Genomic DNA, 22,906 nt, shown 5'->3' with positions numbered 1-22,906 from the left:
TGTTTACTATTCTACGCTCTTACTTCATTCAGCTTGTTTGATGTAGGTACATGTTGGACAGCACGGTAGATAGCGAGCAGCCCCGCATTCCCAACAGTTCCTCTCCTTTGTGAGCATTCCAAACCACCATGATGATCAAGTTCACATCACCTTTGAGTCCTTTCATGGCCTTATCTAGCTCGGCACACACCGCTTCCACTCCTCCGGTTTGACGTTGGCATATACTGTATATGTTTGTACAATCACAGTTTAATTAGGTTTGATGTCTAGGTTGACTAGCATAATCTGCCCGCTATACTGCCAATCAAGAATCGCACATTCAGGTTACCCACAGTGGGTAAGTTGCGGTCATTGGCTACTCGCACGTACGTCAGACAGACTTGTTATACGTTTTAACCGAACAATTATTAGCTGAAGTTTTTCTTATACTTGCTCAAACTGGCACTGGAAATACTGGATAACGAACCCAAAAACATAAATTGCAAGATACCATATAATACAGATAATCGTGTCACAAGACCGTGATTACTACTAATACGATTTTAGTGGACCCATTGCGCCATTAAAACCAAACTGAGTCTCAAATATTACCAATAAACAAGCAAGGGAACGAAAGAACGAAAAAACACTACTATTATGATAAAGTGAATCCTACCTTAACTGGTACGTTTCTTCCTCTTCAATATCTTCTTGACCTTATCCTGCGTAACGTAGACTCGCTTGCTTCCACGTTTTCATTTGTTATCACTTTTGTTTAAAAATTGTATACGAGCACATATCATTTTCACCAACGTGGCTACTAGATCACTACTTAAATTAGGATCACTTGCACATATTCAGGAAACGGGGTTCTGTATTACACTCGACTCTCTTCGGACTGTAAGTTCGTGTTAAGAACAGACACGTGTCTCCATATCTCGTACAGTTTTTGACCAGAAAGGTGTCGGCTCTGTAGGACCACCGCGAGACAGGCTTGGAATCGAGAACACCGAACAATACACAGGCTACTGTGATGTGAACCTCGTATGTTATTTGGACACCTGAGTGTAGATGAGAGCTTCTACGTTTTTTAACCATCAAACCTGCAACGTAATTCAAATCTCCGTCCTCTATTACCTCTATTTCAGTGTCAATTTCACCGGCAAATTTTGGAACAGTGTAGTACCGTACGTGCCTTCTTCAAAATAGCATTCAACAGAAGAATCCTCTAACTCACAACACAGTACTCCGCACTTTTGTAGCATTTGTGATGAGAGTTTGTGATTCGTCACTGGTTTATGTTCAATGTGTTTGTGTTTTTCTATTTTAATGACATTTCCGAGAATAATCATATGAAGACGATGATCAAGTAATCCTCCTCGAGAACGGATCTGGGAAAATAAATTGTCGAGTAAATCGTTGTTCAGTCGGTGGGTTCAAATGCACTTCACTCCTCGATTCCGAGCTTCTGAGATAGGATATTTCTAGGTGGAAATAGTCGTATGAATAGCCTTCTGGAACACTTGCTTAACTTTTTCTCCTTGCTGTTATTAAAGTCACACATTTTATTTAAACTGTCATCTTACTGTTTTGACTGAAGATCATACGCATTTTTGCTAGGGACTTTAGAAAAGACTGGGCAGGTAGAATTCATGAGATGGTACCAATGATTAACAATTTCATTGAATTTGCATCATCTCCTAATTTGAATTGACGTATTTACACTATGTGACATTAAATCTGCATCATTTCTTACGTTCATCCTTTCAGTGCGCTTACAGCATAGATGACTGAAATCGATTTTACTGCATGCTTTAATTTCGTGCCTGTTATTCTTAACCAGAGCTTCCACAAGTTCTTTCGAGACTAATTAACCGTCGGAAAATTCAAATTCGGTGCCGAGAAACCAGTTCCTAATTATTTTCAAAAGGTGAGGGGTATCTACAAAGAAGTATAGCCTACTTTTCCTAACGTTCGCCTTTTCAAAACCATGCTTTTGTTTCAACGACTCCTTATGCTTTGCACAAGCCTGATTCGCTGTGCCCGTGTCAAAGACACATAATATTACTCTGCGTCCTATTTCTGAAAGACGTGAAACAAATGTCTCGCATGCCTTTTGTCATAATTTTATGTAAATCAGCGTAAATTACTTGCATCCAGTTCTTGAAGAATCTTCTCACAATCACAGCGTGCAACTTTGTACTGGGGCCTATAATTCCATCCTTCAGGGGTCATACTAGAAAACATCGGTCTACGTCTAGGGCGTCTGAGAATGCTTGTGAACGAGAAGCCGGTTTTAATGCAGGCAGATTTAAAAAGACATTAGAGCGATGCTGATAGCAGGCCAGATTCAGCTCGCAGAGAGAACGTCATTGTAAATCTGGGGAGTGTGAGACTGCTGTTAATAATGTTGCTTTACGTCCCAAGGTTTCCGAAGACGCCGAGGAGTCAAATATTTCGTATCGCTGTGTAGCTTTCCACGAGTGACACCTTTTCACATGCCATCGAACTGAGGCAGGATCAAACCCAGTACCTTGAACAGTTTGCTAACGCTCTACTACCTAACCCATTTAGCACAGCATGATCGTTTCAGAGTGAGAGACCAGGCGCTCTGCCAACAGATTTAAGAAGAGCGCTGCTCGATATTCAGTGTGTGATATTGATCGTAAGACAAAGTTCTGCTCTCAGATGATTAGATAGCCCAGTTTAAGTGAAATATCGTTGAAATTACCCAATAAAACTGGTAAAAAGTTCATTTCATTTAGACGAGAAATGCTAACCAAATGCCGGCATTAGCTGAACGACAAAATATATGTACATCACCAAACGATATACAGATTGTTCACCAGAAATAGAAAAGACGGCCAGCTCAGTAACCAGTGGCGAATTTTCCATGCATTCGATTGATGTGTTACATCCCATGTATTTTCAACGAAAAATAAATATTCATTGTTCATATTTTAACGGAAGTTATTTATATAAAATTCAAACGCACAGTTATCGATACTCAGAGATGGAAGTAACAAGACCGACTCCAATCCTCAGACCTTAATGCTACTCTCGATTGTTCAAAGATGGCGAATCGAGTGGCCGGGCATGTCAGAAATGTGGGTTTGTTTTAGTTTGTTGTTATCGTGTGTAGTCGGTGTAATTTCATGAAATTTGACGATGAATGTTAGTTTCTTTGTAGAAAAGTGTGCGCATGTATTTATATGAGTCAGTGGACACTTAGGATCTGTAATTATACGCAGTAATGCGAGAAAGTTTGCCCCAGAGGAGTGCGACAGGCTGAGGCAGTCGGCACAATTCCTATCCTCGCCGCTTGATTCATTCCATTCCTGACCTGGTCGAATGACTGGAAACAGGCTGTGGATTTTCAGTGTGAGAAAGTGTTTGTTTTGATCGTGTTTTGAAACAGGTTTAAGTCCAACTAAGGCAATAGTTCTTTACTTTTGTACGGAATAAATCATTAAGAGAGAAACTGATTAGGAATATACATCGTTTTTATTTTGAAGTCGACGACAAAACTGCAGTGTGCATACATCATTTTGAGAATAAGTCTGAGGTTAGGGAAGTCTTTTCTCTAATTCCAAATGGTGAACCTATTCGTGTTCCTCGAAAAATATTAATTTAGATAGATTGCAATAAATACTGTGATATTCCGTCAGTGTCTATGTGCTTCAAAATATCGAGTGATTTAGATGCAAGTGTATTTTCCAATAATCTGTGCTTGCCTGCGGAAATATTTGGCTGGATCTTAGAGTATAATACTATAAGTGTGACAGGTGGAGCAATCTATATAATGTTAGACAGAAGAATAGTGACTTGGAGGGATTAGCTTGGTTTGTAACGCAGGGTTTTTCACTAACAACACATTCTGATTCATGCTATGGTTATCTGTTATCAAGCAGATTACACCGAACTGAAGCTCGTCTATGTGGTTAAATATCAATTTTTAGAGCCAATAGAATGTTTGCACTCACGTTCCTTAATGGGTAAAACCTATTATATCTTCAGTGTCTGAACGTCTCATTACTAAGGTTACCATCATTGTGTGAAGTGCTGCTAAGCTATATGTCAACATTGTGTTCAGTGAGTTAACATAATCAGTTCGGGTGTACTTGGGCTGATTGGCTCAGACGGTTAAGGCGCTGGCCTTCTGACCCAAAGTTGGCAAGTTCGATCCTGGCCCAGTTCGGTGGTATTTGAAGATGTTCAAATACGTCAGCCTCGTATCGGTAGATTTAATAGCACGTAAAAGGCCTCCTGCGGGACTAAATTCCGGCACTTCGACGTCTCCGAAAACCGTAAAAAAGGTATTTAGTATTTAGTAAAGCCAATAACATTATTATTTCGGGTGTACTTCCCTTTTATTGAGTGCTTAACATAAGAAATTGTCCTCCACTTCAAAACTAAGGCAACAAATTATGTTTCATAGTTCTCATGAGAGCGAATTAATTGAGGAATTCCGCACGTTAATTTATTTAGAAACATTCAAAATGATGTTATAAATATAATTTTTACAGTTTAATCATGTATTTTCATCTATCCAGCAAAGTGAAATCTAAGAGAAAACGTTATTTGACTAATTGAAATTTCTAAATAATCAGCTTGTTGTTCTCTGTTCTAGTTGAACATACATTATGTGATCAAAAGTATCCGGACACCTGGCTGAACATGACGTACAAGTTCGTGGCGTCCTCCATCGGTAATGCTGGAATTCAATATGGTGTTGGCCCACCCATAGCCTTGATGACAGCTTCCACTCTCGCAGGCATACGTTCAATCAGATGCTGGAAGGTTGCTAGGGGAATGGCAGCCCATTCTTCACGGAGCGCTGCACTGAGGAGAGGTGGCGATGTCGGTCGGTGAGGCCTGGCACGAAGTCGGCGCTCTAAAACATCCCAAAGCTGTTCTATAGGATTCAGGTCGGGACTCTGTGCAGGCCAGTCCATTACAGGGATGTTATTGCCGTGTAACCACTCCGCCACAGGCCGTGCATTATGAACAGTTGCTCGATCATGTTGAAAGATGCAATCGCCATCCCCGAAGTGCTCTTCAAGAATGGGAAGGAAGAAGGTGCTTAAAATATCAATGTAGGGCTGTGCTGTAATAGTGCCACGCGAAACAACAAGTGGTGCAAGCCCCCTCCATTAAAAGCACGACAACTACTTAAGACCACCGCCTCCGAATTTTACTGTTGGCATTACACACGCCGGCAGATGACGTTCACCGGACATTTGCCATACCCACACCCTGCCATCGGATCGCCACATTGTGTACCGTGATCTGTCACTCCACACAACGTTTTTCCACTGTTCAATCGTCCGATGTTTATGCTCCTTACACCAAGCGAGGCGTCGTTTGCCATTGACCTGCGTGATGTGTGGCTTATGGGCAGCCGTTCGACCATCCAAGTTTTCTCATCTCCCGCTGAACTGTCATAGTACGTGGAGTGGATCCTAATGCAGTTTGGAATTTCTGTGTGATGGTCTGGATAGATGCCTGCCTATTACACTTGACGACCCTCTTCAAATGTCGGCGGTCTCTGTCAGTCTACAGACGTGGTCGGCCTGTACGGTTTCGTGCTGTACGTGTCCCTTCATTTTTCCACTTCACTATCACATCAGAAACAGTGGATCTAGGGATGTTTAGGAGTGTGGAAATATCGCGTGCAGACTTCTGACAAAAGTAACACCCAATCACCTGACCACGTTCGAAGTCCGTGAGTTCCGCTGAGCGCCTTATTCTGTTCTCTCACGATTTCGAATGACTACCGAGGTCGCTGCTATGGAGTACCTGGCAGTAGGTGGCAGCACAATGAACTTAAGATGGAAAACGTATGTTTTTGGGGGTGTCCGAATACTTTTCATCACATACTGTATATGATTCTAGTTGGTGCGTACTTGTTGGCGAAGCATTTTGATACGTGAAAAAGTAACTTTCTCTATGATGTTACATTTATCATGTTAAATTACCGCCGATGATATAATATGTACGTGATATTTTCGTGTTAGCCAATACCAGCAGCCCGGCTACTTCGGCCGCCATGCTTTTCTTATATTACGGTCTGAGGATTGGAGTCTGTCTTGGAAGTAACGAGCGTGGCTGGTTAGTGACTGTTACTGATTATTGCCAAACTACTCCAGAGATGGCAGCACGATAATTGAACCCTTGTTGGTTATTGATCTCATCCGTGGAGTTGGAATGCGGAACGAACAGCCACATCCGTCAAAAGGGCGGTGCAAGATGGATTTCTGTAAGTTATCGCGCGTGGCCCGGATTTATTTATTTCGTGAAATACTGGAGTTCTTCGTTGTGAGCGGTTCTTTTCTTGAGCTATAAATGATTGTATTTGACAAATGTGTGTTATAGTACTACACATAATTTAGTTTCGTGTACTTGTTGTGTAAATATATACAAAGAAAATGATGCGATTTTGAAATGACATCACACCGATCAGGGAATAGTCATCAGGCATGGATGTAGGAGCGCCAGGGTCACGGGTTTCTACCGTGCAATCTGAAATGAATTATTCTAACCATTGTGCAATCAAATGATTATTAAGAGAAACATTTAGTGTGCTTTCTTTTAAGGAGAAAAGCAGAATTATAAATGAAGGACAACCGCGTCCAACTCTGAATGTAACTACACAACTTAAGTCGTGTGTTCGTCATTTCAACAGAAATATTTATGAAACAGACCACTGGATTGGTGGATGTGAGATTTTAAATAAAATTTTATGTTGGCCCTGTTGTTTGTTTTCTCTTGAAAATATGTTTGGAATGACGGTCTGTTTGCGTTGATGTTTCCAATTCTTTCGGTTACATCCCCTAAACCAGAAGTCAGGAGTCACCACCGTCAGTAACACATGTCAGACAACACTGGTGAAGATCGCAAACACTTAAAAGGGGATAGAGAAGGGCCTGCAATTTTTAGAAAAATTAAAATTGATTGAAATTAAAATTAATTGGATCCCGTGGTTGATTCATCAGAATCTCAATTTATCTAACAAAAGAGAGGGACACATGCCAAATTTGAACATTTCCTTCAGTCTGTTAAATCCTATAATTAAGCATTCGAAATTGCTAGCTGGCCCGCATGTGGAGTCATGCTGGTTCCACAAAAAGTAACATTGACACCACTGTAACCAGTCACCAACAGACAAGATCGTCGTGTTGCTAGCGTGGAAGGAATGTGGAAAGCAAGGCCCTCCAGAGAACGAAAAGCTCCTCTGAAGAAAATATCAGCCCCTTTCTATTCTTATCAATTTATGTTTTATGTGAGATGGCCTACTGGCAGTTTTGCGACGATAGGGACTGTAAGGTAATTCTTCATATAACTCACGAAAAGAGCAGAGAGATACTTTCACCTTAAAGATATCTTAAGTCCGGACAAGAGAACGTCCTTTTCAAGCATTTTCACTGGAAGAACTTTATACATACGAATACGTGAGTGAACTCACTATGTTGCGTGTGTAAATACTCATGACATAATCTCTCTATCACAAATACATTGAACCCGAAATAGGAACAAAATTATTTTATACTGTCATCACATTCTTTAACATGTATTTCGCTTAAAATTTAAAGCTCTCATGTACTTACCAAATGCAGGTCAAATAGTTGGACGAACTCTTTGTTTTCTGTTCTCGTTTGAGTGTTAAATGCGAGGTTTGACTGTCGTGTTACGCAGCCAGGTTAGGATAATAACTGCCGATATTGATAATGTCATTAGCACTGAACTGTAAGAAAAATGTAATGACATAAAGCTTTCCACATTTTTTTGAAAGTCACATATGGACTGTGGGGATCTCGGAAGTGCCGCTCGCCGTATATGATAGACTAGCAAGGGACCCGTGCTTCGCTCCGGTTTTAAATTGAAGGTTATTTTTCAAAAGTTTACATTTTGGAGAGTTTACTGTCGACTGAACATGTAAAATACGGTATTATACTGAAATTTATAATTGAATGCTTATTGTTTTAGATATATAATCCGCCGAAATTCGCGATCTGACTCGTTTTCTGCGAGAATCCGCCAAAATTCGCGATATGACTCGTTTTCTAATAGATTACGGGAAGTTTCCTCACATTTTTCAATCTTTGTTTCCAGCAATCGATTTCGTACTTCCCGGGCTAGGTCCAGGTATTCCACCCTGTCAGTTGGGTCCCTAAATCGTTGCCATCTTTCCCTACAAGCAGTTTTAAATTGGATCAAATCCTTCAGGAGATCCGGCGTGGTGTCGTGTTGGGTGCCTTGGCGGTACTGAACCCGCGGCCGGACTGCATTCTTAGTCATTACCCGTCCATGACCCGTTTCCAGCGCGGTTCGCACATTTGACGACGGTCCAGAACATTATTATTATTATTATTATTATTATTATTATTATTATTATTATTATTATTATTATTATTAAAGATGTTCAGGACCCCACAGCAAGATGCAAGCCCGCTACTCGGCGGTAAATTACATCTGCTGCCATTGTCATTGTTGACAATGTGACCAGCACCTTTGTCGCGCGCAGGCAAGTGTGCGGGATTTCTGACGATACGAATGACATACTTCCGTGCATTATTGACCTTATTATAGAGGTGAACAATTTAACGGTCAATCTCATTCCTATCGTTTATTTCAAATGTGTTTAAATTTTTATTTGTATGCCAGGAGAATCTACTGTAGCCTAATCTAAGAACGTTCTCCGAAGGAAAAGATGGCTGTTGAAAACGAACCCAGATTATTTTATTCACGCTGAGTGAAATGGTAGTTTAGGGGAAGGCCTGAAATGTAATTCTCAAATAAGTTATTTGTGTCATTAGAGGGCGTATCGATAAATCTATATATATCAATCTCACAGCTGCGCGCCCCTAACCACACGGCCAACTCTCCTGGTCGTACCGACTGAAACAGCCTGCCTGTATCTTGGCGGGAGGTAGCTGGGGAGTAAGATAACGTTCTTCTTTAGCATGCCATTCCTCTGGTTCATACATTTTCTGATATATCTGGTTCGTAACACACTGGTTCATCATAGTATTCGAGCTATTCAATCCCTACTCTGAGGCACTGATTGGAATGAGTAGTGTGCATGTTTAACGGAATAATGACAGAGGAGTGTTCACTGCAGTCTGCGATCTGGTTATTCCAGCTCTGGAACTTTGGACTCTTAAATCGGCACCGTAGTACTGTTCGTTGAAAGTGTGGTGTTTCATTTGATCGAGTATTTTATATGATAACATTGCTCTCAATCGCTACATTCCTACTGACGATTTTGTAATGACCTATGTTGGATTAAGTTAGGCAAACCACCAAGTCAGTCCTTCTGAGAATCCCGTAGCGAAGCACGGGTACATCAGCTAGTAATCAATAAAATGGAGTAACATTTTTTTGTTATTTAGCTATTGTGCCCCAATCGGAAGTTGTCCAGCAATTTCAAAAATGTTCCTGATGATGATCCACAGGAATTCCTTCCATTCGGTGTTTATTTTGAATTTGCTCACATTCGCAGAAGAAGTACAGGGGACGCCAACAAGCAGTTCCTCCTCGATATCCAGTAAAGTGACGGAACCAATACGATTCACTACTTCAGCGACTTTCGAGGATTAATAACCCCTCTGAGGGGTAGTATAATCGTCTACAAACTGCTGTGGGACTCCATAATCTAAGTCCTTGTTAGTCCTTAACCCAACTGCAAAAGAAACATGCAGACACTGAAACAGTACTAAACCAATTACAACTTGGTCAAACAGTGAGGAAATTGCTATGCTGCCGTCAAGAAATTAGTCACGCACATTAAACAATGTTTCACAAATTCCAGCAATATAGAGTGTACTTAACAGCTATTGAACACAGTATGATATTTTATTTCATTTGGAACAAATGTGTTTGCAAATATTTTAGTCGAGAATCCACATTGGTTGGGGCAACAGTTCTATGAACTCAATTTATTAGGAAGAATGAACCGGGAAAAATGTCTACTAATCAGAGATATCATGTCGTTAACATAGTCGTGCGAAAACTAGGAAAACTTCTCCGCCAGCCGCATTATGGATTTCATCACCTAAACGTCTTGTAGAACTTCTTACGGTGAGCGGCAGTAGATAGTCTTTTTTGAAACCTGAAGGATTTTGAGGAAAGTTGAAGGTTCCATAACGAAAGAAAATTATAGAATGCATAATATTTCACCCGGTTTAGATGTTAATCCCGCCTGTTGTAACTGAACACCAAGAAACGTGAGATTACCTGGATGATAATAATCTACATAAATAAAATTGTAAGAAAAGATTTTCTTGTAATGATTTGTTTCACACGTAATACTGATAATCTAAAGAACTTTTCCCTTTGATGTCAGTCTGGTTATCTATCTGTTCGCGATCCTATAACTGGAAAACTGCTGGATATATTTCAAACAACGTATTTGGAATCTACTCATTCAGGATTGTATTATCAGGTGCATATAACATCCAGGTCATCACATAGACTTAGGGGTTAAAGGAAGATTATTCTCAGATATCTTCGTTAACGTTAGGTCCATCGAGATACTGTACATAACAATCATTTGTGAACATGTTATGTCCGTTCGTTTACTGTATGCCATATACGTGTATATCGTACGATGAATAATAACTGAGATGCTTACGAAAACTTGGCTTTTAAGTCCAAGACACTTGGGATATTTGATACATGTCACTTGAAGGTGGATGAACGGAACCAACAAAAGAGCCATTTTACTCTTTAAGAGAGAACAGATATCATCAACGATGGGTTTCGTGAGTGTTCAGTCACAGTGTCACGCCACAACCAATATGAAATTCAGAAGCAGGGAGAATTTCGCACAACTTCGGAGCAAAAACTGTACCGAACAATAAATTCGGAAATAATCCTCATTCTGTCTCGAATTTGTTCAACTTTATTGTACTTCACGTCACTGTCACGTGCTTTCGGAAAAAACATCAGTTTAACATGTCGTTTTAAACGTGTGAATACAGCCACGTTACTTCGCATATATTCATGTAGTAAACACGTAAACCATAGCAAATTCCCATGAAAAGAACAAGTAAAAATGCTAGTTTGAAGTAACGCGCACCTTTGACAATTTAGTATAGATCCGGGCATTTGATTTAAAGGAATAGATTATAAGAGACACAGTTCTTAAATGTATTTAGATTATTGGAATAAAATATTGTTCACAAATTTGGTACACAAACAACAACACTCTATCTAGCCCCTAGTAATCAAATATTAATGTGATAAAGAAAAAATATCTTAAATTTGAAGGAGAAATATTATTAGAAGAAATGTACACGATACGATATCATCAACTAAAATTCTTGCACAAACTACCCAGTTTTTTAATCTGTACCCCAACAGGTCCCCCTTCTACTTTTCCACTAGTTTCAGAACCATGCAAACTGAATTGGAAGCTAAGTTTTGAGATGTGAACTTCTTAGCATAATGCGTTCTTGCTAGTAATGGTTAGTTGCCCTAGGTATACGATGTCAAAGTAAAAATTTGCTCTGCACAACAATTATCCGTTGTGAGTTGACTCATTTTACTATCGAATTCATAGAAATGTTACAAATATTTTAAACTTTTTATTTTACAGGTGGATTGCCCGTTCATAGTTTGTATGACATATGCATTTCATACACCTGATAAACTTTGTTTTATACTGGACCTCATGAATGGTGGCGACTTACATTACCACCTGTCACAACACGGAGTATTCACTGAACATGAAATGAAATTCTATGCAGCTGAAGTCATCCTAGGTAAGATATTCTTTAAAACATAAGTCTATATACCAGAAATAATGGTACTGAAATGTAATTCCATCCTTAATGTCACTTTTTCATAACACCAAACATTTCCTGTTATTTACAAATTGGTCATAGATTTGTTACAAGTTCACTCGATTCTTTACAGCAATGACACTATTTCATTTCTTTGTCCTAACAGGTTTGGAACATATGCATAGGCGTTACATTGTGTACAGAGACTTGAAACCTGCAAATATTCTTTTAGATGAACATGGCCATGTCCGGATATCAGATCTAGGTCTTGCCTGTGATTTTTCGAAAAAGAAACCACATGCCAGTGTGTAAGTTATCAAGAACAAGGAGTTATTTGAAGGAAAAGTTGGTAGTGTTGAATTAGTGGCAGGGCCGTATTTACGCAAGGGCCGACCCTAATTAATTTTTTTTATAAGCTCATGATTATTAACGGAGTAATTTAAAAGTGAATCAAAATACAGATTGCCAAAATGTGAGAATCTGAACGTGAATAAAATTTTTATTTCAGAAGTGTAAATTTTACCAAGAACCCATAAAAGTGGAAATGTATTTTCCTGAATTTCGAAGATGATTTTATGTATATTCCTTCAAGGGTGTTGGTGTGATCTAAATAACACTATAACCGCTGAAAATTTTAAATAATGTCATATCTGCCTAGATCGTTATTTTGATGAACTCGGTGTATTCCTAGAATTTAAATCATCAGTTTACTGTACAATGATTATTTTTCTTCATTGTTTTGATTCCTTGTCAGAAGAAAGATCAGTGAAGTTTGTAAAATATGGATTTCTCAGAACCGTAGAGAATTAATAACATTACGATTAGTGGCATTAATAATATGTTTCCATAAGAGCAGATTGAGAAAATACTTAACAGACATAGTACAATTCTTAAGAAACATTAACATTCTAAGATAAAAGAGTAAATACAGTAACAAACAATAAGTCACATGACAAATATATTAATTGCAAATGTGAGTCAGACGTTTTTCGCAATGCCAAGAGCAGCACATTCGATGAGTTTGAACTAACTCTAGGAGTTGTCAAGTTCTTGTTCCATCTCAATTTGTGCGAACAAAGTGATGTGTTAAAAACAGTTTGAAGACTAATTATGTTGCGGAAATAATGCAGAAAGCAAAAGTAAAAATAAAAATAAAACACACAATCCAGTTGGAGGATACAAATATATAAATGTAATTCTTCCTTATTCAGGAAATAAATGAAAGCATGGAAGAAGTATTCAAATGGTGCCTAATAACAGACAAAATGGTTTAATTGAAAATAATCTCTCTGATACAAAGAATCTGCTAAATGATGAATCTGTATCAAGAGATAACTTCACGTACCTTCTCTACTAATGGTACATTCACATTTACAATATTTATTTTACCTAATTTGAAAGGTATGTAATGTGGAAGTTTTCAGAGCCAAACAAAGTGCATTGTGTGTATTGTATACTGTACGTGATGGATAATTAGTTAACATGGTTATGATTCAGCAGACTTGTGTGCAAAGGTAGGGAGGAAGTTTTATACTGAACATTGGATAGATGACCTCGATGATAGACCCATTAAAACAACGAAGCGGCATCCCTAGTATTGTGATGCACGGGGAGGCTTCCAGTTCGGATGCTAAGGCAGCTGAGGCATGCACTGCTGAGTTCTGGAAGCTCATTGTTACCGAGTGTTACCTGCCACAGCAAGTTTTTAATTGCGATGAAAGAGGACTTGTTTGAAAAAGATGCCGAAGAGAACCTACATAACAGCAGACGAGAATTCAATGTCCAGTCACAAGCACATGAAAGACCGCTTAACCCTTTTATAGTGTGCTAATGCGAGTGGGGAATTAAAACTAAAGCCCCTGCTTGTGTATCATTCCGAGAATCTACGAGCCTTCAAGAAATGCAAGGTGCAGAAGGGCCAGTTAAATGTTATGTGGAGGTCCAACACTAAGATTTGGGTCACTCGTATTTTCTTCGTTGAATGGATGAACGTGGTCTTTGGTCCTGTAGTGAAGAAATACCTTTCAGAAAATAATCTGCCACGCAAAGTATTGCTGGTTATGTACAATGCTCCTGCTCATCCTCCAGGCCTCGAGTTCATTAAGGTTAAGTTCCTTCCTCCCACCACTACTCCAGCCTATGGTTCAGCAAGTCATTTCGAACTTCAAGAAGCACACCAAAGCGATGCTTAGAAGTGACCGAAGGAACAAACCTTACCACCCTAGAGTTTTGGAGAAATCATTTCCACATCGTGAACTGCCTGAAGATCATCGATAAAACCTGGGATGGGGTCACCAAGAGAACTCTCACTTCCACTGGGGAAAAGCTGTGGCCTGACTGTATTCTTGGACATTACTTTGAGGGGATTGTTGACGACAATGGGCCGCCAATTACCGATGAAATTGTGTCCTTAGTCAAGACCATTGGGCTGGAGGTTAATGACGTGGACATTCAAGAGCTGGTGAAAAAATATATCCAGGAACTGACCACGAACGAACTGATGGACCTGCATCGCGAACAACTGGAGGAGGATGTGAAGCGGATCTCGTACGGGAAGAGGAGGAGGGAAAGTCAATGGAATCTCTCACTTCAACTGAGATTCGGGAGAAGTGCGAAATGTGGGAAATGGTGCAAAATTCTGTATAAAAATGCCACCAGAATAAGGCTGTAGCAGTGAGAGCGATGAATCTGTAAAGTGACAATGCAATGTCACATTTTCGTGAAATCCTCAAAAGGAGTCAAAAGCAACAGTCTTTGGACAGGTTCCTCGTTAAAGTTGCACGAAAAGAAAACAATTCCAGTGAACCAGCAGATAGCAGTGATTCCGTTCGTGAAATTCGTGCTACACAGTAACTCTTCTCATGTCATCTCTCGTCTCCCTCACACCAACAATGATTCTATTGTAAGATAAAGTTCAATTAAATTTGTTTTACGTTATATATTGTTTTAGAAATGTTATGCAAATAAATATTTCTGTGTTGTGGACGAATCATCGGCGTTTAAATCGTTTCCTATTGGAAAATTTGCTTTTATATGCGAGCACTTTGGATTACAAGCATGTTTCCGGAATGAATTATGCTCGCAATACACGGTTCCGCTGTATAATCACAATACACGATATTCTGCGTATTTGATCAACTTAGTGCACTGATGTGCTGAATAATCTTGGAAAAGGCAGAGACATTCTCAGAGCCAATTGAGACATTGTATTTACTTTTCACTGTGTGATTTAACCAACGGAGGTGTTGTATATATATAAAACAGCCTGCCAGGCATAAACCAGTTTATAGCTTAAGAAGTATATTGGATGAAATAGTACTGTAATATCATCACCTTCCAATAAATCTAACTTCAAAGATAGAGACATTTATGTAAGTAGAATTTAATATTTGAAATAAAAAATCCAACTGTAACAGCAACAGTTTCACTTGGGTACAGAGATGTATGAATTTCACATAATATACTTATCAGAATGATAAATCAAAAATAAGCTACTGATATATCATATAGTTTGGTACTGATTGTGTTAAATATACCTTTACGAGTGGAAGTAAAGGAATGATTAATTTCTCTATGGTGAAGTAAAGCTAAGGAGTCTGAAGGAAAAGTTTAGAATAGGATGTTTTCAAATGATTTATCAATAAAAAGTTTATCCAATTTGTGGAAAGTGTATACAGATACACCGTATACGAATTCCCTTAACAAATTAAGATATCTATTATTTTAAAAATACGTAACTGATGTCACTACAATCCTTCAACCCTGAAGTGTATGCTCAACCGAGAAACGACAGCATGTGAAGAATGTATTCTTTTTTGAAGTTACCTTCGTAGTTTACCTCTCCATCTTCACACCGAAATGAGTATAATGATATGGGAAAAATATTTGTAAATTGTATACCTATAGCAAATGTACGGGTTTGTGGACTCTTATAACAAGTAATTCCGCCCAAGTCTCTCCTTTTGCATCAAACCAAATCAAATCCCCACTCAAACTAAAACCATCGTCATCTCCAGGAATTGGCATTTCTGTGAACTGGTTCAAGAAATAGACTCTGTATGATGGATACATTCATCAAGAAATAAGCAGGAAGAAAACTGACCTAAATGGCATTTCACTACTGTGAGTACTATGTTTTGAAATTTCCTAATTGTTTATTTTATTCTTTCATTAATAAAATAGAATATATCTACCTTTTGACCTCAATAAAAGGTTCGCCTTTTAACGTGATATTATTCGGATCAGAGTTTATGAATATATTTTACCAAACAGACAAAGTGGCCCATTATGAATGGCCCTAGGGGACAAAATATTAAATACGGCCCTGCCTTGTGGCAATTATATAGATCTTGGTAGATAAACATACTTTATCCTAGTATGTAAACGTATTGAAAATAAATAGTGCATCATCATTGATTAGTATCTTTCTCTTCTCTGTACTTCATTTTAAGAACTTGATTATATTTTTATTTTATATGTAATTTTTGTTCTAGAGGTACACATGGTTATATGGCACCAGAAGTGCTTTCAAAGGGCACTGCATATGACTCCAGTGCAGACTGGTTCTCATTTGGTTGTATGCTGTACAAGCTACTTAAAGGGCATAGTCCGTTCAGGCAGCACAAAACAAAAGACAAACATGAGATTGACAGAATGACATTAACAATGGTACAGTTCATTTCTTTTCTCAACTCTGAATGAATAGATTATATAAGTTAAATATATACATAAGCCCATTTATTAGAACATTTGTTTCTTCACTACTATGTTGTACACACAAGGGTTGGAATATGCCCACTTCTGAATGTAAAATATTAATAATGTTAGTTCATTATAGAAATGCATTCCATAAAGAGTAATATGGTACAATTAGGCCTTTATTACCGTATAAATATATGTAGAAGCTCTTAAACCTTTACGCTGCGACATCCGCGATTTTCTTTTCTTTCACTCTCATATTTAAATTTAGTCCACTCCCGAGGAAATATTTCATAGTTTGCTATGTTACTATACTTACTATCTGAACTAGAAAACATTATTTTGGTGGCACAGTGTTGCCAAGTCGCTATCTAGAGGTGTTTGATTGGCTTTTTATCCCGAGCATTTCCTCTAAATGACTGTAATGCCGTATATATTTAGCAATTTTTAAATCAACACACAAAATAGTTATTTAATAATGTTATTGTTCTTTGTCCCACTAACTGCTTTTGACGGTCTTCGGAGACGCCGACGTGCCAGAATTTTGTCCCGTAGGAGTTCTCTTACGTGCCAGTAAATCTACTGACACGAGGCTAACGTATTAGAGCACCTTCAAATACCACCGGACTGAGCCAGGATGAAACCTGCCAAGCTGGGGGTAAGAAGGCCAGCGCCTCAACCATCTGAGCCAGTCAGCCCGGCAATAAATACTTAAATCTATACTTTATTTACGCAAAAGTTAGTATTAGCACATTCAAACAGTATTGTATCAGTCTTCCTCTGCATTGGCACAGCTGACTGGTCACATGTCTCAGCGCCGCGGCACAGCCGCATAGCGCCGCGCGGGGTTCAAGGTTGCTGAGTGCTGGATTGTCGTCATGCGGCAGTTGCCTAAAATATGAAACATTTTCTTCTAATACCGACTGAGAATATTTTAAGTAAATACTAAAAATACATTTATTCTTCCTTTCTGTCTCTCTGGTTACGCCAGTACTTCGTATTTACGACTCGCTGCTCTCAGCAGCGTATTCTAACACTTTCAACATGAAGGATGCCGTAAAAATTGTTCCCTTGCTCATTATCACTCCTGGGTGTGTACTGGACGCTTCCTAGTATCGCACGCTACACTATACACTAGGCCGCGCGGAACGCAGAGCTTGGAAATTGGAAGGGCAAGGAGAAATTTCGGGTAAAGGGAGAGTTGCCGAAACCAAAGTGTGAGCATATGTTGTATAGTGGAACAATCCCTCCCTGTCTTTATGTACTCATAAATCAGTGTGTATGTAAAATACTGAATGTATTATGTGTAATAATTGAGGTATTCAAGAGCCTCCAATGCTCAGGTGGAAGCGCGCCCGCCTTCCACCGCTGGATTCCGTGGTTCAATCCCGGTCATCCCATATAAGATATGTGCTGGAAAAATGCGGACGCGGGACAGGTCTTCCTCCGGGTGCTCCGGTTTTCTCTGTCATCTTTCATTCTAGTGGCACTCTTCAGTATCATTTCATTTCATCTGTCATTCATTAATTATTGCCCGCGAAGAGTGCGAGAGACATCGGCAGCCGGCACAATTCTTATCCTCGTCGCTAGATAGGGGCTTCATTCATTACATTCCTGAACCGGTCGAATCGCTGGAAACAGGCTGTGGATTTTCATTTTCTGTTGAGGTTTTCTAATCTGCTGTCCTCAAATATCAGGGGCTCAGGTCACTCTCCTTTAGATATTGTTGCGCCTTACATACTAAATAGATAATAATTTACAACTCACATTCCAACCTATAATTAACAGTAAGCGTTGTTAATGTCCATTATTTAATCCAGCGTGTTCCTGTCTCCCGCTGAACCATGCTGTTGCACATAAAGGACCCAATTTCTAAATATTTACTTTTCGCCCCATACTTGTATTCTTTGGAAAGTGGGTCAGTAATTAATTGCGCAGCGTAAGGGTTAAAATGAGAATGAAGGAAAGAAACATTACGTAAATATGGAAAAATAACCTAAATTATTTCCAGTAATTTGAACTTTACTAGGTATAGCATTATAATCAAACAGAAGTTCTCTCTTTCCTCAGAATGTTCATAGGAGTTGAAAAATGTTTATAAAAGGCTGTTATATTCATCAATTGTTGAATGAAGGGGATGTGAAATGTTATTTTGCCTAGTTGTACTTCCTCTTAAAACAATAATCACCACCACCACCATCATTGGTTAATAAGGTTTATAGACAAATCTCAGGATTTTCTGGTTGGCTGTCCATAAAATTCAGCCTCCTCCTAGTGTAGGAGATCACACGAATTTGTAAGGCAAATATGACCCATTTGATAACATGTCAGCTCCGTTTCAGCACCATGTATTCAAGATTTAAATTGTCCCATTGTTTCACTAAACACCAAAGCTACTTCAAGAAATTCTTGACTGTAATTTCCATATCCATAAATCTCACTCACCCGTGTCTCATGCATGTACAAGAAAAACATGATCAAATACGTGACAAGCCACAATACTAGTGTTGTCTTTCATGGGCGGAAGGAGAGTTAACCTTTTGCAACATAACTAAATATTCATGGGTTACTACTATTAGAACAATCACTCTGCGGGCTGGGACATGAGTTCTTGCTGTATGTACCTTATTACCTAGACCTCGCACCGACCCCCATCATCTTAAATATTTCTAAAAATAACTGGGAAGAACAATAATAATTACTTGTCAGTCACCAGGAGAGATGTGTAATTATGGAAGGGTCCTTCATGAATGAATGAATGAAAAACAACAACGTATTGTAATTCTATTTCATGATTATTGTAGTTCACATACAAAGTTTTACTCATTATTTTCTGAATGACCTGGTATCATGTGGCTTTAATTAAGTAAATATTTACATGTACATTTATAATTTTCTGACTGAAATTAGTAATATAACTTTATTTGTGAACATGAACACTTTTGACTCTTCTTAGTGTGTTTCACCATTATATCTAATATATTGTAACAGTAAATGAGTTGCCTAAAAGCAAAACGGATAAAGTCCACTCCAGCAGTTTTTGAGAAAATGACAAAAAACCACTACCACCTTCCATTAAGGCTGTTGCTTACGCAATATAAGCATAAAATCACAAAAAAATCACTGATTATTAGAACAAGTGATAATACTCGTAGTATTATTATTTAGACTGTTATTATTGTTTTAAAAATAGACTTTATTGATTTTGCTTCTAAGAAGTGGACTTTATTCATTCTGCATATTAGCAGTATGGATTTTACTTGTTTTGCTACTATTTATTAAAAGCACAAAATACAAGAAGACATAATATCCATGTTTCTTTCACTATGGTATAAGAGTGCCCTGGGTAGACATTTAAACACACAGTTCAGGAGCTTCCTCTGTTGCACTGCAAAGTTCATTATCGACATTTTCGTTGACATCTGACTGAAGACTCTCCCAAGAGTCAAAGAAGTCAACGTAGAATTTCAGTGATGGGCTCAACTTCCAATCAGAGCCAAAGTGCAATTCAAGGAGCCTTTTCACATATGACACTTTATTATTGTTGACTGAAGTAGTATTCTTTTGAACTGGTGAAGGGTTTATAGCCGATACATTCTTCTTAGTTTTCATCAGGTATCTGTAGGTTCCAGTTCTATGATAGTAAAACGGCTCCCCAAGAACCATGAGGTGAGACGTTTTTGACCGTCTGAAAAAGTAGTGCTTGCAAGGTGCGAATTTAAGGTGCCATTGTTGAATAGGTTTCATGTGTTCTGTTGCCTCTTGTTTCCAATTAAATATATCCATGTCAATCCCGGGTTGACGAATTGTTGAAAATCTTGCAATGATGTTGATGTAGGTTTGTGGATCTTTGATTACTTCTCTCTTCTTGAATTCCTTTTCACAGAGACCGAATAATGGATTGGGGGAATGTAGGAATGACCTCTTACTGGAAAAATTAACTGTACCTCCTCTACGTCTCTTGGTGCTTGCAGGAACCATCTTTGGAGCATAGCTATCATCGTTCTATTTTTATTTTGCCCCCCACATCCGTCAGCGAAAAGCTTTATCTTCTTAATGTTCGTTAAGTCCAAGTTCTTCACTGAGATTGACTCTTTTCTTTCTTGCCTTTGATGGAGACAGTACAGAAGGTGATACTTCCATTTTAAAAATTGGAAAGCAAGCAATCTCTGTTATAAAACTATGAATAAAGCACTAGTAAAAAGCATGCAGCTTTAACATAATAGTAGCCATGTTGTATGTTGTTGTCACACGTCACAGACGTCAGGTTCTGGTTGGTTGAAACGTACTTTACTCGTTTTGCTTTTAAAACGCGGTGGACTTTATCCTTTTTGCATCTAACCTGAGTTTTTAAAGGGGAAATACTTAAAGATTTTATGGCTTTTGCGAGTATATTATTTCATGCTTCAGTAGACACATCTTTTACCGATATATTTCTACCAATATCTCATTTTTTATAAAAAGTGGACTTTATTCGTTTTGCTTTTGGGCGACTCAAATATGGTACTTTGACGAGCATGAGTTAGACGCAGGGCGTTTACCGTTCTGATTGAAGTGCTTACAGAGGGAGAGGGGATCTTGAAATGATTCTTAAGTTCCTTTTTTAAAATTTAATTTTTTTTAACAAAGTTCAAATTATATCACCTTCATACAGCAGATATGCAGGAAATGGTTCTTTCCTCATCCAGGCTGGGGATGTACTCGAAATCCGGCTGCACTCCCCGTACTGCTATCAGTCTCCTCTTGGCACCGATGGAAATTCTAGATGTTCTGGAATATCCATACGACGTCCAGAAGATCGGTATAACGTAGTAACGTGAGCATTGAGATTTGGTTGCACGGGGAATGACTTATGACTGTACACGTTAGCACCTGAGACACGGAGAGAGTTTCTTGGATAACAGATTTGAATGTTGAACAAAGAATCACTCGAAGTATAACGTAATCAAACGTCAATAAAATTGACTAAAGAAAATGTGATACTTGAAACAGCTTGAAGTTATCTCACGCGAAATATTCGCTTAGAGTTACGTGCAATTTTACCCCAGTCACTTGAAAAAGAAAATGTTTCATTCGTAAACCGATTTGGTTCATTAATTTGAAATTAAATGAAAATGGGTTTCACTGTTCCACAGTCCGTGGTTTGATCACACAAAAATACTGTCTATTGAAAACCCACAGTTTAAATGCACAGTTCATTGCTAGTCACGATTAAACAGTTTAATTTGTGGTAAATGTACACCTTAAACACAGTCTAATGTCTACCATGAATGCAAAGTTCGAATATGTAAATTCACTTCTTAACATTAACTCACAGTTCAAGGTCTGCACAGATTAAATGCGTAGTACACGGGTTTAAATTAATCACAGTCCAATGTCTACTCTGAATACACGAGATATTGGAAAACCTCACGATTTCTATAAGCCCGAAGACACAGTCATAGATTGAAATTAATTCATTTATTAATCACTTGTCACAGTCTAAAGAGTTCTAAATCTGACACACAGAATTTGCGAAATATTTCAATTAGTTGGCAAGGCGAATATCGTTCACAATTTATCACTGTTCGGATTGTTTCATCAATCATGGGTTATGAACACTTGTAAGAAATGTAAGTTTGAAATATCTGTCCGAATGGATCACCATTAAAGTTTAAATCAGTCTTAAATGAGGCTAGATTCAATCACTCGTGATTCACGAGAAATTTACAAGTCCAAACACAGTGTTATAAAGTTTAAGTCGGAGACTCGGCAAAATAAGACTCTCGCTTGCAATTCGCTTAAATGTTTATAAGCTCGAATGTGGAGTTTAAGTCTTGCACTCGGCGAAATGAGACTATCACTCACGTAGGGTCGCGGTCCCCACGAGCCGACTGACTGTAGCATAGAGGATCCGTGTTCTCACCCGCTGCTCGCCCCACGAACTCCACACACACTCTGACACACACTGTTCTGCTGAGGGAAGCAGCTCTCAATTTATACACGATCCAAGCCAAAATATGTCTTTACATTTCGCTCAACAACTTCGTTGTCTCTTGCCGGATTTTTACCAAACATTGCAGAAATGGAGACAAAATATGGGGCTACGTGATTATGTGGTTGATTTTACCCAACTATTGCTATGAGAGAAGTTATAGGCCGCAGAAACTTTCGAACATTCCACGCTGACGTAGGTCTCTCTGTGTCACGGGGAGGCAGGCTGAGACGTCAACCCGCTCTACGTCACACACACAGGTTGCTGTCTGTCCCTGGCTGTCTTCTACTGCTGGGCCGGCGCGAAGCGCGAAATTTTAAATTTTAACTGCGGGGACTTAGTTCCGTACCGCTGTTCCCGGTACAATATAATGTGCTGGATGAGGTAATATGAAGTATCCCTTTTGGCATAATGTCCAATGAGGGATAAAAAAATGTAATCTTCCCTCTATCTTGTCCTCTGGTATTGT

At 38.7% G+C, this 22,906-nt stretch overlaps 1 protein-coding gene across 1 annotated transcript in view; it reads left to right on the top strand.

Annotated features, from left to right (window-relative positions):
• Positions 1 to 22,906, top strand: part of LOC136863296 (G protein-coupled receptor kinase 1) — a 433,602-nt gene that overhangs the window by 382,731 nt on the left and 27,965 nt on the right. The window contains exons 7-9 of the mRNA XM_067139681.2: positions 11,579 to 11,744; positions 11,932 to 12,073; positions 16,259 to 16,433. Of these exons, the coding sequence (XP_066995782.1) occupies positions 11,579 to 11,744; positions 11,932 to 12,073; positions 16,259 to 16,433 (483 nt within the window). The remainder of the gene's footprint in view (positions 1 to 11,578; positions 11,745 to 11,931; positions 12,074 to 16,258; positions 16,434 to 22,906) is intronic.

Source organism: Anabrus simplex, chromosome 2 (genome assembly GCF_040414725.1).
Source record: "Anabrus simplex isolate iqAnaSimp1 chromosome 2, ASM4041472v1, whole genome shotgun sequence".
Lineage (NCBI taxonomy): Eukaryota > Metazoa > Arthropoda > Insecta > Orthoptera > Tettigoniidae > Anabrus > Anabrus simplex.
The sequence above is the reverse complement of the archived record's forward strand: the minus strand, read 5'-3'. Positions and strand labels throughout refer to the sequence as shown.